Source organism: Saimiri boliviensis, chromosome 12 (assembly GCF_048565385.1).
Source record: "Saimiri boliviensis isolate mSaiBol1 chromosome 12, mSaiBol1.pri, whole genome shotgun sequence".
In the NCBI taxonomy this organism is placed as follows: domain Eukaryota; kingdom Metazoa; phylum Chordata; class Mammalia; order Primates; family Cebidae; genus Saimiri; species Saimiri boliviensis.
In genome coordinates, this window is record NC_133460.1 from 80,881,450 (window position 1) to 80,899,197 (window position 17,748).

At 44.5% G+C, this 17,748-nt stretch overlaps 1 protein-coding gene across 2 annotated transcripts in view; it reads right to left on the bottom strand.

The window, feature by feature from the left end:
• The window catches only part of BLNK (B cell linker), a 72,608-nt gene that overhangs the window by 36,518 nt on the left and 18,342 nt on the right, over positions 1–17,748 (bottom strand). For both annotated transcript variants that reach the window (XM_003922353.4, XM_003922352.3), the window contains exons 2-4: positions 17,144–17,209; positions 13,389–13,438; positions 3,521–3,561 (exon numbers count right to left, since the gene is read on the bottom strand). In XM_003922353.4, the coding sequence (XP_003922402.1) occupies positions 3,521–3,561; positions 13,389–13,438; positions 17,144–17,209 (157 nt within the window). The remainder of the gene's footprint in view (positions 1–3,520; positions 3,562–13,388; positions 13,439–17,143; positions 17,210–17,748) is intronic.

Consider the following 17,748-nt stretch of genomic DNA (forward strand, 5'->3'; position numbering starts at 1 on the left):
AGCAGGCATTTCTACCTCCAAAGTTTATCCCTTCGACCACTGTGCTGTCCTACGGGGACACATGAACTACTTAACGCTATTGGGAGTTGACCCTCTGTAGATCCACAAGGAATAACACAGTAGGGAATAATAAAACCTATTTTTAAAAGATAGAAAAAGGGGCTGTAATCCTAGCACTTTGGGAAGTCGAGGTGGGCAGATCGCCTGAGCTCAGGAGACCAGCCTGGGAAACAGGGTGAAACCTCATCTCTATCAAAAATTTTAAAAAAATTAGCTCGGTGTGGAGGTGTGTGCCTGTAGTCCCAGCTACTTGGGAGGCTGAGGCAAAAGAATCGCTTGAACCCAGGAGGTGAAGGTTGCAGTGAGCCGAGATCATACCATTGCACTCCAGCCTCAGTGATAAAGCAAGACTCTGTCTCAAGAAAAGAAAAAGAAAGAAAAGATAGAAAAAGGACCCAATAAAATAGAATAACCAGTGGGTTTTATCTATTATGAATGCTGATAACTGAAGTGAAAGTAGGTTTAATACGAAGAGGGTGAAGAGATACACAGGGCCAGCTGGTTATCTTTCAGATGAGATTTAAAAAAAATTTCAAGGAGAGTTGGTAAGCTGCAGGATCAAGTCTTTAAATGGACTCAGAGTACACTCTCTTTATTTTTGTTTTTGTTTTTTTTAATTTTTTTGAGACAGAGTCTCACTGTGTTTCCCAGACTGGAGTGCAATGGCATGATCTTGGCTCACTGCAACCTCCACTTCCTGGGTTCAAGCTATTCTCCTGTCTCAGCCTCCCAAGTAGCTGGGATTATAGGGGCAAGCCACCATGCTCGGCTAATTTTGTATTTTTAGAAAAGTGGTTTCATCATGTTGGCCAGGCTGGTCTCGAACTTCTGACCTCAGGTGATCCGCCCAAGTCAGCCTCCCTAAGTGCTGAGATTGCAGTCTAAGCCACTGAGCTTGGTCGGTTTCTTTTTTTACACATTTTATTTAAGTCCATATTTAAAATGCATTGTCGTGGTCTAAAGTCCAAACAGCTCAGAAGGTTGTAAGGTGCAGTCTCCTTCTCAGCTTCTCTGCTTTAGAGGCAAACAGAGTTACTAGGCTTCTTGTGCATGTTTTTCAGAGGTAATTTATGTATATACGGTTTCTACATATATTAATGTGGAGGAAATATTTGACTCAGGATATAAAAGGTCCTCTGGCCTCTGTGTTCACCACCCCCACACTCTGCCTGTCACATTGCATGATCTGTATGTGACTTTCCACTTGCTTTTTGGCCTGTCACCTTTCATGAACAATTTTATATAGCAGGATCTTTTTTTCCTGTTGGTCTTTTTAAAAAAGAGTTGTAGGGGTACATAGTAGGTATATATACATAGTATATATGAGATATCTTGATACAGGCATACAACATGTAGTAGTCACATCTGGGTAAATGAGGTAGCTATCACTCAAGCATTCCTCATTGTTTTGTGTTATAAACATTCCAATTACATTCTTTTATTTATTTTTTAATGTGCAATGAATTATTGTTGACTGGAGTCACCCTGTTGTGCCGTCAAACACTAGCTCTTATTCATCACAACTGCATTTTCGTTCTCATTAACCATCCCCATTTCCCTCCCCACCTGCTGCCCCCTCAATCACCCTTCCCAGCCTCTGGTAGACATCATTCTACTGTCTGTCTCCATGAGTTCAAGTGTCTTCATTTTTAGCTCCTACAAGTGAGTGAGAACATATAGTAATTTTTTTGTTGTTGTTTTTGAGACAGAGTCTCACTCTCTCACCCAGGCTGGAGTGCACTGGTGTGATCTTGGCTCACTGCAATCACTGCAATCTCCGCCTCCTGGGCTCAAGTAATTCTCCCCACTCAGCCTCCCAAGTATCTGGGATTATAGGCATGTGCCACCATGCCCGGCTAATTTTTGTATTTTTAGTAGAGATGAGGTTTTACCATGTTGGGCAGGCTGGTCTTTAACTCCTGATCTCAAGTGATCCGCCCGCCTCAGTCTCCCAAAGTGCTGGGATTACAGGTGTGAGCCACCGCACCCAGCCAGCAAGATTTTTTTTTAAATCAAGAAAGCCTGGAGGCTTCAGTAACAAGCCTGGATTTCATTCTGCGTTCAGTGGGGATCTATCTACTGAAGTCAGAAGAGCTGTGAGTGAATGCTTACTCAGTCCTCAGTACAGCTGGTACCCTCATTTTGGTTGTTTGATTTTGGGGCAAGTCATTCTCTCTTCTCCAGGCTGATTTTAGTGTGTGCTTTCTAAGTCCCCAATTTCTTTGCTTTACACGGAGGGGGTGTGTGTGTGTGTGTGTGTGTGTGTGTGTGTGTGAGTGTGTGTGTGTGTGTGTGGCCAGCAGGGGGCGCTGCTGCAGTGCGTCTCAGGGAGCAGTGGCTGCTGGGCCCCAGAAGGAGCTCCATGACCAAAAGATGGGCTGAAAAGTCACCTCTTCCCCTCATTTTTTCTTTTCTTTTTCTGCAGTTGAAGGAGGAGGAACTCCCATCTCCCAAGACTCTGTATAAACTTCAGGTAGTGTGCATAGCCCAGAGCTGGACACAGGACTGGAGGTCCAAGTCCTAGGTTCTCATTCCACTGGTCACTGAGTAAATATGTGATTTTCATTCTCTTGGCCTCAGTTTTCTTATCTGTGAAATGGGTATGTGGTTGTATGGAAGACTTCTTGGGTCCCTTCCAGATCTCAAACTCACAGACTGGAGCAGGCTAACATTCTAGATGAATTTGATAAAAGTGAGGAATAATTATTGTGAAGAAAAGTTTTCAGGATGTCTTGTCCCTAGAAGACTCAGCCCAAGAGAGAAGTGAGTGCAGAGGCCTTGCAGATTTTAGAGCTGCCTCAGAGAGGAATTCTGATACATCTCCAGTGTCATCATGGCCAGGTCCCTCTCTCACTCTGTGGCCTCTGGAGCTCTGCTAGTGTTCTCTTGATCACAGCAAGCACCTTACTGGTGAAGAGCCACCAAGGCCCTGAGATCTGAGGGCCTGGGTTTGAACCGTGGAACTGCAAGTTACCAAAACTTTCTATACCTTGGTCCTGGAGGCCCCTTAATGTGCCAGACACCCATTCTTGAGTCGTTGGCTTGTTTAGGGCTCCTGGGCAGGGGTCAGGCAGTCATGGGACACTGGGAAGTTTAGGGCAGAGGCATTTGTCAACTGATATGGAAACATTTAAACACTCCGACACCTGTTTTGGCTGTGTTGGTGAGTACTCTGAACACCAGCCCTGAAGGTGGGGCTAAGAACACCTACCTCAAAGGGCTGTGGTGAGGTTTAAATGGGGTCATGCATGGAAAGCTCTTAGCCAGGCACACAGTGAGTGCGGGTCAAGTCAGCCGGTATGCGGTATGTGCTGCCTGTAGGTGACCTTTCCAAGCCTGCCCTCTTTCTGTTCCCTCTGTGATGTGCGGCTGACCACCAGCATGTAATTCAGAAACAAGACTTTCAAAAGGCCTCCCATGGGACCCTAATGCCCTCCTAGTCTCAGGAGCAAATACTTACAAAGTCATCAGACCACTGTTCCTCTTCATCCGCGGGGCTCTCTGCAATGGCATGGGAGAAGCAGAAGGTACACACATGAGCCTCAGTGGGCCAGCCCCAGCCCGTCCACACATACCTCCCATCTGCCTTCCCTTCCCTTTGGGCTTTCTGGTGCTATATACTTGACCTTGGGTTGGTTACTACAATCATATATTCACTTACTTTTGACTTTTTAAAAATTTTGATTTTCAAAGCATAGAGAGAAGTCCCACCAGGCAGAGCAATGTGCATCTGATCCATATGTGATCTTTGTTAAGGGACATTGCTGGGTTACCCAGTAGAGATCTACAATTCATACTATGTGGCTTCTAAGAACTTCAGAGGACGGCGTACTAGGAAGACCACTAGACAGAGAGTCAGACAGACCTCAGTTCTTATCCAGGCTTTGTTCCTAATGCATTGGAGTGTGGGCAAGACCTCTAACATCTCTGAGCCTCAGTTTCCAGATCTATACAATGAGGGAATTATTTCTGTGGTCCTCTCTGGATCTAACTTTGACTTTTCGTGTGAAAAAACAAATGATCCGGTGCTTTACTATGTGCCAGACAATATTATTATTAGAGTTTTGTCTTCTTTTGGCCTTGCCCTCAAAGACCTTGTGAGGGGCCGGGTGTTGGGGCTTATGCCTGTAATCTCAGCACTTTGAGAGGCCAAGGCAGGAGTGTTGCTTGAGCCCAGGGGTTCGAGACCAGTCTGGGCAACACGGCAAGGCCAATCTCTACAAACAATAAAATAATTAGCTGCTTGTGGTGGTCCATGGCTGTAGTTCCAGCTACTCGGCAGGCTGAGATGGGAGGATTGCTTGAGCCCAGGGGGTTGAGGCTGTGGTGAGCTGTGATAGTGCCATTGCACTCCAGCCAGGGTGAGAGAATAAGACCCTGTCTCCAAAAAAAAAAAAAAAAAAAAAAAAAAAAAAAAGAAAGATAAAAGAAAAAAAAATCACTTAAACCTTGTGAGGAAACTGAGGCCTAGAGCAGATATATCATGTGCCCAAGGTCAGATAGTACAATAAATGACAGAGTCCGGAGCTGAACCCTGCGGGTGCCTTCCACGGGCATGCGCAGAGCCCCCCACCCCACGGTGTTGCCTCCCTGTCTTTGAGCTCCAGGGACAGGTGCCATCCTGGGCTCTGCATGGGCATATAAAAATGAATATGACAGATTGTGGCTTCCAAAAGCAGTTTATGAGCTTTTGAGTAAAATAAGGCTGAATTATGACAGCCCAGGTGAATATTTGACCTCTTGCCCTCCAAAGCACATTTAGAGTATGAGAAACTTAGCATCTAGCCTATCACATAAACTGCCCTTAGAGGTTATATGGGATTCACTCTGCTGTGTAGGAATCAAATAGACACAGGCCCAGGTGACAGAGTGGCTCTATGACAGCACCACAGAGGGTCCCAGCTCCCTCCTGCCCCGATGCGCAGTCACTGCCACTAAGGACCCAGTGGATATTCCTAAATTCCCCACAACCTCAAAAGAACATTTTCTAGTTTTATTTTATTTTCTTTTTGTTACTTCTACCCCTGCCACAGTAGATCACTGGATTCCATTCAGAGAGTCAAACATTTGGGTTCTCCAGAGGCACCAGCAAAGGAATTGCAGAGGTAAAATGGGGTCAGGAAGGAGACTGTGGGATCGGAGTGGCCACATCTTAAACAATGGTGGCAGCAGCGCCCTCTCTTGGGAAAAACATGATAGGTGATAAGAAGGAGCCTCACTGCAAGCCAAATACAGGTTCCACTCGACGTGAACAGATAATAATTCTTAATACATTATTCTTTGGGTTGACTGATGCCGAATTAGAGTATACCACGATTACTGGGGTTGATCGTGGTATACTCTAGAAGAATGGGTGAATCAATCCTCTTCCCAACATGATTACCTGGCACGATGGGAGAGTACGTTTCTTGTTTTTGTTTTTTTTTTTTTTTCTTTTTTTTTTGAGACAGGGTCTCACTCTGTTGCCCAGGTGGGAGTGCAGTGACATAATCATGGCTCACTGCAGCTTCAACCTCCTTGGTGCCAGTGATCCTCCTACCCCAGCCTCCTGAGTAGCTGGCACATGCCACCATGCCCAGCTAACTTTTGTATTTTTTATAGAAATGGTGTTTTGCCATGTTGCCCAGGCTGGTCTTGAACTCCTGGGCTCAAATGACTCACCTGCCTCTGCCTCCAAAAGTACTGGGATTAGGGCATGAACCACCACATCTGGTCAATATGTTTCTAATACCTTATGTCTGGGGGGTCACTGAAGATAACACTTAAGACGGCAAGAGTTTTTGTACCAACCATTTACATAAAAACCTTTATAAAAGGCCTCTGTGAAACCCATTTCCCTGCCCGGATAACTGCACTTGCGCCACCTTTTCCTGGGGGCCTCCTGTGTGCTCAGTCACTGGTGAAAGTAGCTGCATTAGCCATCTAACTGGTGTCCCTGTCTCCATCATCTTTCTTCTGCAATCCATTCATCCTACTGTTTCTAGTTATTCTATTAAAATAAAGGTTGGATGATGCTGTTCCTTTCCTCAAGAATCATCAGTGACTCCCTGTGGAATCAAGTGGAGGTTCTGTGTCGACACATTCCAAAGCCTCCGCCTTCTGCCCCCAGCCAACTTCTCCTGCCGGGGGCTCTCATGCTCACTGACAGTAACGCCGGACGGCTTGCTCCTCCCGCCGCGCGCTCTGCTGATTCTCCTCTCTACTCATGCCATTCCCCCCGCCCGTCTTCCTTCTTCCATGGAAATCCCTGTCATTCCTCCTCCACAAAGTCTACCCCAGTCTCTTGTCGTAATCAATCACTTCTTTTTCTGGGCCCTCTTGGAAGCTGGTGGCAGTGATGTCACAAGTACCTCGTTCTGTTCTGTGCTGTGATTAAGTTGTTCATGTCTTTCTGTACTGAAAGGTAAGGCCTATCGAATTTATCTTTGCATCTGAAAAGAATTTTGCATTTGTAATTAATGTATTAATAAAACATCAACTAATAAATGACTCAAATAAAGGAACACTAAGGTAACAACAATAGATTCCATTTACTGAACACTTCCCATGTGCTGGGTGCCAGGTTAAGTGTTGTAAAAGTATATTCTTACAACAGCACTATGTGGTAGGTGTTATTATCTCTATTTCACAGTGGAGAAACTTGGTTTTGAAAGAGGTAGTAAAACCTGCCTGAGGCTACATGACTAGTAAGTCTGGGAGCTGGGTTGAAAGACAGGTTGTGTTGGTTTTTGCAGCTGAAATCTCATATGAGCCACCTAACTCTCTTCTGAGCACTTAGGTAAAACCTTGGTGAAACGGGAACCCAATCCAGACATCTTGGCACATGGAAACAGAAAAGAGAGAAACATCATATGGGATGTGGAAGAGGTGGTTTGTCGGGGCCCCCTCGATCCCTAGCTAGACTATCTACTTCTGGTCCCAACTGCAATTCACATCATCATATTCATAAAGTTACAGCCTTGCAGGCAGTTGCGAAGACTAAAAAGCACAGCGGTCCAGGGTGTTAGGTTCAAAACAGTATTCAGTTTTCCAGTATCTCAGGAAGCCTCCCGAAGTGCACAGGTAGCTTTAGAGCCAGGCTCTCTGGGTTCAAATCCTGGCTCTATCCTTTACTAGCTGCTTGGTTTTGGACCAATAATTTAATATTGTTTAAAACTTCATTTCCTTACCTGTACAGCAAAGATAAGAATAGTGCCTGCATCATGTTTTTGTGAGAACGAAGTCATAGGATACACGTGAAGCTCTTAGCAAAGCCTGCCACACAGTAATGCCTTAGTAATGGTACTGCCAGCTTGGGCATTTCGAAGAATGCCTCAATTAACACTCAAAACACCACCGATTCTAATTCACTCCCCTGTCAATCACACACTGTGGCTACCGCAAAGAAATGAATCCAAGAAAACCTCTATTGTAGTGAGTAGAATTTGCGGGAGGAGAAATTCATATGGGCCAGGTGGCTTGATTTTGTGTGTGTGACTGCATGGTCCCTGCTAGGAAGCTGAGATCCTGGGTGGGCCACTCGTCAGGTAAAGCCTTTCCTATGGTGTGGTTTACCTGGTTTGGGGCCTATACTCCATTTGCCATGTCATAATCCCATGCCAAACAATAGAGGGACTCCTCCCCTTGCCTCGCCCAGGTTTTAAGATTCCTGCAGCCCTCCCGGCCTGTGGGCACAGCACCAGGCATGAGGAGATGTGAGAATGGCCACAGTGGCCCCTATTTGGGCTGAGGCTCTGGAGTCAGACTGCCTAACTCAGAATCCTTATTCTGCCATTTTCCGGGAGTGAGATCTTAGCTGAATTGCTTCACCTCTGGGCCTCAGTTTCCCTTTGATAAAATGGACATTATTAATTGTACTTAGAAGAGTATCTGATAGAGAGTAAAGAAGTCAATGAATGTTAGCTATTACAAAGAACTTACAGTCTCTGCAAGTCTCAGAACAATCTAAAGCAGGCGTCCCCAAACTACGGCCCACGGGCCACATGTGGCCCCCTGAGGCCATTTATCCGGCCCCCCCGCCGCACTTCAGGAAGGGGCACCTCTTTCGTTGGTGGTCAGTGAGAGGAGCACAGTATGTGGCGGCCCTCCAACGGTCTGAGGGACAGTGAACTGGCCCCCTGTGTAAAAAGTTTGGGGACGCCTGATCTAAAGTATAGGTATTCTTATCCCCAGGTCAGGAATTGGAGGCTCACTCAAGTTACAAAACTGTTCCAAGTTCACACAGTGCTTAGGGGGCAAAGCCAGGATTCCAACACAGGCCTAAAGGACCCCAAAGTCTGAGGTCTTCTCACCAAGCCATGCTGCGTAATACAAATAAAGACTTAAGGACAAGAAGAATGACCACATGAGACTGAGGACAACCCAGAGCCATATAAAGTTTCCTGAGAAATGTCCCCACACCTGGGGTCGTTGCCGGGAGCTGGGAAAGTTCAGAGAAAGGTGTACTCAGTGACAGCCAAAAATTTGCCTGAGGCCATGTGCCCGAGGGGGGACCGAATGGGGTCTTGAAGGATGAGCAAGATTTAGGGGAGAGAATAAGGATGAAGGAGGGTGTCCTCCTCCATCATCTGAGACAGGGGCTTATGTGCCAGCCCCAGAAGCAGGGCTTAGAAGCAGATGTGTGCAGAACCAATGTGCTGGGCTGGAGAGGGAGAGAGCCAGGTGATTCTGCTGAGCACTCACACAAACCTGATGTGCTGCCAGCCAGTGGGGGCTCCAGCCATAGTGAACGCCGCAGGCTCCAGGGACAAGCTGAGATGAGGGGCTTATGAGGATGGTGTTTAGGAACTTGGGCAGGGAGAGACGATGGCTGATCCAGACTAGGGGGTCTCGGGAATGGGAAGGGATGGCTGGAAGGACAGTACAGGACTCTGGTGGCGGCTGGGGCAAAGGGGTGTGAATCCAGCCTCTCAGTTCTGAGTCAGCAGGAGCACAGGAGCCCCTGGGGCAGATGCTGGTGGTATCGCAGCGTGTCTGACATTCTGCCTCAGCTTCGGCCCTGATCCTGCTCTGGAGGCTGCCGGGCCGCCAGACCTTGCCCACCTCTCCCCACACAGAGCAGGTGGTGGCATGCAGGGAGCCAGCGGGAAGACCACAGCAGGACACAGAAGGAAGGAAAGAGGGAGGGTAGGCCGGTTGCGGTGGTGGGGACAGACACCGAAAAGGAACAGAAAGCAGAACTACAGAGGCTGCAGGGAGGAGGTGGGTGGCCAATCCTGCCAGTGCCATCCTGAGAGGGGAAAGGGGCATGATTTAATGTGGGGAGCTGAGGACAAGGACCAGATTCGGGCTGGCTTGGAGAGGTGTTCTGAGTCTAAATACTTAACAACTTAGTCTGGGCGTGGTGGGCTCACACCTGTTATCCCAGCACTTTGGGAGGCTGGAGCAGGAGGATCGCTTGAGCCCAGGAAGTTGAGGCTGCAGTAAGCCACAATCACACCCCTGCACCGCAGCCTGGGTGACAGAGTGAAACCTCGTCTCAAGAAAAGAAAAAAGAAATACTCATCTTAGAAACTCCCTTTGTCTGTATGTTTACTCATCCCTTCGCAGGATCATCAACAGAAGGGTGGGGGTACAGTCACGGGGAACATAGTCTTGGCTCAGCCGTCACTTCACTGTATGACCTCGGGAGTCACTTGCCTCTCTGGTCTCCAGTTCTTTCTAAAATGAGAAGCTTGGATTGGGCAATCTTTCAGGACATTCTAAGCTTTAAAATACCTTTGAGCCCAAGTGTCATTCCTCTCTTCTTTGTTCCCTGTGGCAGGACTGATGTTGGATATAACTCTCCCATGTCAGTGTAAGGACAATACCACCAGGGGAGTGTGAACAGGGAGAGAGAAAACCAGGTAAATTCTGGCTCCACTAGGAGCACCAGGGCCATGGCGAAAGCAGTGTTAAATCTCACTTCTTTAGTGGACGAAGGATTGTTATGCATACCCTATACTTCTGTGTGGGCTTTTACCCAAGAATCCCTGTCCAAGTGCCTTCTTTGCTCTGGATTTAAATTTTTTTTCATGTGAGTTTCCCCCCCTCCACCCCACATTTGCTCTGATCTCCTCCCTGCATGATAGCAGACCTAGAGGAGGAAGTCACAGGTGGACCTCCAGGAATGCCACCCATCAGAGCGCTGGACATCAGAGTCCAGGAGTGCAAGAGAGGGGTTCTGTTCAGTTCTGACTCCTCAAGGACTTGTGGGGTAACCAACGGGACATCTGCAGTGATCCCAGGAGACTCTTGGGCATCATGACTGGTCTCCCCCGGGCCTCCATCCCCAGCCAGACCTCAGGCTTCAAAGATACAAAAGACTGTTCAACTGTGGAAGCTCAGAAACTGGGAAGCACGTTTTTGTGTTAATGTCAGGCGCTCTAATGTCTTCAGAATAAGAAGAAATATACCCCAAAGTATAAATACCTGAGCATGGGTCAAGGCAAGGAACAGTGAAATGCGAGTCTGGGATGGGTTTTCCTCTTAGTGGTGGCAGTCGCCTTGGACAGGATACTTAATGTCCTTGAGACACATTTTCCTCATCTGCAAAACTGAGATCGTAATTTCTATATAACGGTGCTAATGAGAAGATTAAATGAGACATGTCTCTGAAGAGCTTAGCTTAATGCCCAGAACAGGGTCAGTACTCAACAGTTTGGATATCATCCCCTTCCTGCAGCAATGCCAGCTGCTTGGGGTAATGCACTCTGCCCACTGGGCCAGGAGGTCCTTAAGGGGGATGTTTCCTCCTTAGGCAAAGACTGAACTGGGATTGCGGGTCTGAACTGAAGGCAGCAGGCTTCACACTGGCCTAACCTGGGTCCCTGGAGGAGACCCAGGTCTTCATTCTTTGTGTAATTCAAGCTTTGTCTTTCTGTACTCTAACCGGGGAAGGGGCTATGGTGACTCTTACTGATCTCAGGGGGAGGTTGCTGGCCCTTCCCATCCTCTGTTCTCTGAAGGTCAGCATCACCAAGGTTAACAAGCTTAGAGGGTTTGGTGGAGCCATTTGTTTCCAGAACTGGAAAGAGGACATAAATCCACCATCAGTGCTCCCGAGAGCACGTGATCAGCCTCCCAGGTTCAGGAGGTCTGGTGGGCGCTGGCCTCCACACACTAGGGTTTCCAAGGTCCTGAAGACTCCCAGGTTCAGGAGGAGCTCTCAGAGCTGATTTCTGAGCTCCTAGGCATGCAGCTGTGCAGAAACCCCAAGGCTCAGGGGAAGCAGCTGGAAATGCTCCTGGGACGTGAACTGGGGTGGGAGAGAGAACGGCAAGGGAGGACGCTAACTGCAGGTGGTAATGGTGGTTTTGGACCATTTCCAGGGATTGAGTGTAAGAGCAGGGGAGACTGGGCAAGGCCCCACTCATCTGGCAAAGCAATAAGATGCATTTCTGAGATCCTGGAACATCAGTGGATTTGCAGGGGTCAGGGGTTGAGGGAGTAAAAATCTACTTGTCTTTCAGTTCAAGAGAGGCAACAGGGACAGAGATGGTGGTTTATAGCAGGGTTTCTTAAATGTGATTTACATTCAAGTCCCCTGGAGATCTTGCTAAAATGCAAATGCTGATTCAGTAGTTCTAGCGTGGGCCCAAGATTCTGCATTTCTAACAAACTCCTGATGAGGTTGATGCTGTCGGGCTGGGATCATGCTTTGTCTTGCAAAGGCTTACAGAACCTGTTGGGCCACACTTCTGCATTCCAGGAGAGATTAAGTACAAATGTTCTGACATCAAGACTATTTAGAAGGTTCTAGGAAAGGGAGCAGGTGTCTGAGGTCAAAACAGAGAACACTTCAGAGCATCAGGGAGATTGGGAGATGTAAATTCCTAAAGAATGTTAGGAGAGGCTCACTTTATCACTGGGCTCTGAGCCCCAAAGATCTGCGCTTCTATAAGAGTGCAGAACAACTAGTATTAGAGGGGGCCTGATGGATCTTCTGGTTCAGGCCTGCATAATATGGATGAGGCGAGGAGCACGGGATGCCCAAAGTTACGCAGCCAGTTGGTGGCTAGACACTGGAAGACCTTGTGTGTGGGCTCAGTGGTCTGCAGTTCCTCTTGTTGGTGATGTAGAGCCATGACAAGATTTAAAGAGAATTTTATTTCAGACCAGTTTTCTGGTGGAAGTTGAGAGGACCACAGGCAATCAGGAATTAAACAGACTACTTAGAGCCTTCTGTACTGGGACAAGCAAGAGATGATGAAGGCCTTAGCTGTAGCAATGGGAATAGACAGGGGAAAAATATTGAAGATGCAGTTAAGAGAGAATCAGTGAGATTTGGAGATTAATTTTTGTAGAGGGTGAGAGAAAAGGAGGCATCAAGGTTGAGCCCAAGGCGTGTGAGTTAGGCAAAAGGTTGAATAACAGACAGATGCTACCTCCCTTTTCCCCAAGCAGAAGTAGAGGGAAAGGAGAGGGTCTGGGTGAGGGGATGCGCAGGCAGACAGCTGAGTGTGAGGGGACAATCAGGAGCGATGTCCACCCTGAAATCAGATATGTCAGTCCACTCAGGGTTTCAACAATTCACTCTGAACTCTTGGCATCTGTGTCTGGCATCTGTTTCCAGCATCTCTGATGCTGTTGGTTCATCTGAAAGTGACAAATGTTCCTGCCTATTTGACCCCAAGTCCTCCAATCAAATGTCACCTCCTCAGACAGACCTTCCCAGACCACCTAAGCTCTTCTCCTACCCCACACTGAATCCCCATCATGGCACCCTGCCATTTTCCCTCACAGCAGTTACCATGCTCGCTAATGTATATTTACCTGTTTGCTTTCTTGTTTCTTATCTGAGTCATCACTAGTCATTCAGCACTGTAAGCTCAGGCACTAGATGTTGTTCCCACTCCAGATCTAGCACAGTGAGAGTCACACAGGATGCACTCATGAAACATGTGTTGAATGAATCAGAAAATGTGAGAAACAGCTGAACCACTGGAGACGTTTATCCCAGAGGAAAAAACCACACAAATGACCTAACTTCTTAATTCGCCCCTTTGAAGTTGCACAGGACAAACTCTATTTCTATTTTGCTTATAATTTTTTCTTATATTTTAAGAGATGGGATCTTACTATATTGGCCATGTGTGTGCCTAGCACATGGAAGATCTTTAATAAACATCCAGTAAACAGATAGGTGGATGGATGGATAAAAGCTACATCTCCACGGTAGTCAGACGCCTAATAGATTTAGTCATTCTTGAAATTTGGGAAAAAGAAAATTGGAAAGATACCGTTGTTTTCAAATGAAGATAACATCTTTTCTTTTCCATAAGCATAAGTGTAAATATGAACATTAAATTAGTCAACAGTCAGTTAAAGTATCTGAGAAATATTCTTACCGGAAGCGTAGTCCCTTCGAGGAACACTTGGAGGTGCTTTGACTTTTAGCCTGGAGGTAACAACCACGAGACAAAAGGTCAGTGAGCAGAACAATGAATGTCAGAGCCAATGCTACAAGCTGATATAGAGAGAATAGATAGACAACCAATAGCATAACGGCTTCTTTTGGACTCATCAATGGACAGATTTGATGTATCGTAATGTAGTGAAGCCTTAGTCAGAGGTTTTCCACTTCTCCCCACCTCCCCAGGGCAAGCACAGTGTGGCTATGACTTGGCAAAGGTGAAGTCAGGTGGAGAAGGGCTCAGAGAGGTCAGAATACTACAGTGGTAATCACTGAGTTCAGAGGTTCAAGGAAGGTAAGTGTCGATTGGTTGGTAAGGCAAGTGTTGACAGGAAGATAAGGTAAGATGAACTACATTTTAGTGGCTTACAAATGTTTAACAGGAAAAAAAAACAGTTATAGTAAGCATTTTAGTTGTAGGTTGGGCTAAAATTATTTTTGCACCATTTAAAAAATGCAAATAAGCCAGACATGTTGGCTCATTTCTGTAATCTTAGCACTTTGAGAGGCCAAGACAGGAGGATTATTTGTGCCGAGGAGTTCAAAACTATCCTGGGTAACGTAGTGAGACTTCATCTCTACAAAAAATAAGCAAAATGAGCCAGGCATGGTGGCATGTGCCTGTGGTCCCAGCTACTTGAGAGGCTAAGGTGGGAGGATGGCTTGGGTCCCAGAGGTAAGGGCTGCAGTGAGCCGTGATCACACCCCTGCACTCCAGCTTGGGTGGCAGAGTGAGACACTGTCTTTAAAAAAAAAAAAAAAGCCAAATAAGTGAACAGTGAGTGTCTTAAGATTGGAGATTATGATACTCATTTTATTTAGTATTCAACTCATTTTAAGCACTCTCAAAACGACTTTAGTATCTTTATGCACATATGAAATGTGCTAAATATTCACAATCCTTCTCCATTCAATAAAAGAACAAAATTTAAATTACATTTTAGAAAATTATTCTAAGTTTTGTAAGTTCTGATACCTCCTTTTCCGCTACTTAAAATGAGTAAGTTTACAGTAAATTATTTGTAATAATTATTACCCATTTTAACTAAGAATTATTTGCTGAATGAAATTTAAAATATACATAAATAAAACTTATATCCAGTAGCCTTTATTTTCTAAAATATCATATCCTTCTATAGAAGCAGTATAACTGCTATTATATAGAAACATTTCATGTTTTGTAAGAAAAGAAAAGCAGCATAGAAATTTGTGTTTGATTAGAAAATGCACACAAAAAGAATTTACGAACCAAAATTGTAATTTGCAACAATAACAATACCTATATTTACATAGAAATTCTGGTTTTCTTTTTCTCCTAGGCTCTCAGTATCTATTATTTCATTCAATTCTCACAAGCCAGCAGGGTAGGCTGGGAAGATCCTATCATTAGGTTCGTATGAGGTACAGAGACAGAGATCGTCCAAGGTGTTGCAAGGAAGAAAAACAAAAACAAAACCAGATCTGGTGCCCAGGTTGCTTCAAGGAATAGTAAAATTTCCAAAAGCACAAACTATTTATTATCTACTATTTCTATCCTTCCATACAAGAAAAGGAAGAGTATTTTAACACCCCCAAATCATCTCAGAATAAAGAAAAAACTCATTAAAGGACTGTTAGCCACAGAACACTAGGAATAAAAGGTGTGGGTGAACTTTGTAGCTGGCTGCTGCACACAACCTTATTTTCTCATGTGGCCATGGACCAGTGAAAACCCTGTCACAGCCTTGCGTTAGGAAACCAGCTTGGTCAAGTGTGTTTCCTCCGTTCATGGTAGCACCTGCGGCCTGGCTCCAAGTAAGAGCATAATTGCAAGTCACTTTGAGCTAACGGGCCCCTGATGTCACCCCGCATAATGACTATAGCGGCCATAATTTCCAGGCTGAGAAGAAACATCGTTTTTCATGTAAAAGTGCTTTGGTCGTCCAATGGGCAGAATGTTTGAAACAGAAGCTGTCAGAAAAAATTTGAGCTCCACAGCTGCTGTAAATATGACTGACCATGGAATAAAGAGACATTTTATGCAGAGACTTCCTGTTATTGAGAACCGGTGTACTGTAAAGCTGGCAACGGGGGGAGAATTAATCTAGAATTGCTAGTGATTGTAACAAGGACTCTGTCATAGAGAATGAGATCCTATCTGTAGCAGAAATAATAAGGAAAAATCATCACACACCTCCCAGTCACCAGACAGAATATGAAGCCAAATTCTCCTCCTCTGTAAGATGACCACTACCTCACAAGCAGAAGGCCATTAATATTTTATGATGATCACTTATGCATAGAGACTCATTTACATTTCATAGACTGGAAATACCACCAAAAGTGATTTCTTATTTTTAATTTTAGCATAGATTAAAAAGAATAAGGATACTGTTTTGAATGCATAGAGAAATGAACTTCTATAAACTATTTTTTGGTCCAAAATTTGGGGAGAAAAATTTGGTAATAGCAATCAAAATTTTAAGGACACAACTCCTTCCATTTGGAAATTTCATTTCAGGAATTTAGCCTACTGGTATATTCAAGGTCTGCAATGAACATTTATTAAAGTATTATTCATGACATTTAAATTGGAAGAAGCAACCAGAGAATTTTGATTGAAATTGCTCTCCAGAATGTTATACCAGTTTAAATTCAACCCCCCCCTTAAAGATGGCCACCATATATAGCTAGTTAATTGAATTGTAATACATTTAAGGTAGACTATTAAATCATCTGTTCAGAAAAAAATGTGGTTAATTTTTACTTACTTACAAATAAAGATGTCCATGAAATAGCTTAAGTAAAACCAGCAAACCAGGTTGGTGGAATGGCGTATGCACTATGACAACATTCATGATGAAAATGTATGTGTATAGAATGTACAAGGTCAGTGTATGTATGTCTGTGTGTGTAAGCACACACAGACATACATATATAGACACACATTGAATTAACTTATGACAACATCCCTTTCCGGGGAGTGGGTTAAGATGGAGATACAAGGAAATGGGAGTTCATACATTCTGGCTTCTTTTTCTTTTCCCTGGTGAATCTGTATTAGTTTCATTTAAAAAAATTTTAAGACTTAACAGAATACCATTTTCCATTTTCTCTTGAAAGAGACTTACCTATTAAGATAAGTCTACCTTAGATTTTGAGTGGCAAATGCAGATATGTACCATTTTTATTCTCTTTAAAAAAAAAAAAAGCTTAAGAGATTTTGATGTACAAGGAGTTTTGTGGTGCTAGTTTTTCCTCTCCAGGTGCCAATTGAAAAGTTCATTTTAAGGTAAAAATTCAAAAAGCAGGAATCAAAATATGGAAAATGGATATGGCATCCTGAAGAAGCTAGGGCTGTGTTTTGTAGCTTTTCATTTGGATTGCTCCATAGATGTCTTGGTAGTCCTTAGCTAAATGGTTATAGAAATGATTTTCCTGCTTTGACATTTGTTAGGCACCTTGAATGGGCATAGCTCACCTTCCCTGCAGTGAGAAGGAAAATCAAAGTCCCCTGAGTACCACTGCACTCACTTGTCCTGTTCCAGAATGTAGACCTAACCACCATGGATTCCAGCCAATAGCAAGGAAGGGTTGTATGCTAAAGAGGTTGAAACTCCTCATCAAGTTAATAGAGAAATTTGTTTTCTTCCATGTACCATATGCTGACTTATTTTATATAACTAAATATTTAAGCAGAGTCAAACTTACTTTTTGATTTTATTCATTATTCCACCTTCATTGTTTTTAATATCATGGACTATCTTTTGCAGCTGCCTGTAAAAAAAGCAAAATTAAACATATTAATAACTGGTCTGATTTTTTTTTTTAAAAAGGCTTCTACTCTTCTTGAATATAAAAAAGAAGGGAAACAAGTCTTACCAAGAAAACCTCCAAATAGGACGAATTATATTGTATTTAATTAAATTGACCATCTGCTACTTTAGCAAAAGAGAAGTATGACTGATTCCACAAGGAATGTGGTCACTGGGCTATGTCCCTCTCTGCTGAGATGTCTGGGCCAATCCAGGCTGTAAAGAAAGAAATTCTGATTTCTTGATCTGTCTGTTCTGAGGAGACACGAGGCAAAAGTCCTCCAATCCTATTACAAGCCGTGTTGTTCATTGGTCACTGTCTTAGAGTATCCACATTATGAAGATAGGTGCTACTCTGTGGACGCAGCAGAGGCTTCAATCAGGCCCAAGGTTCTTATTTTTTAAAACGTTAGTAGGTAGCATCTATTAAAACTTCCATTTAAAAGTTACTCCTACATAGAAGTCATAAAGAAAATGATTATTAAATCTGGCTGATATTCG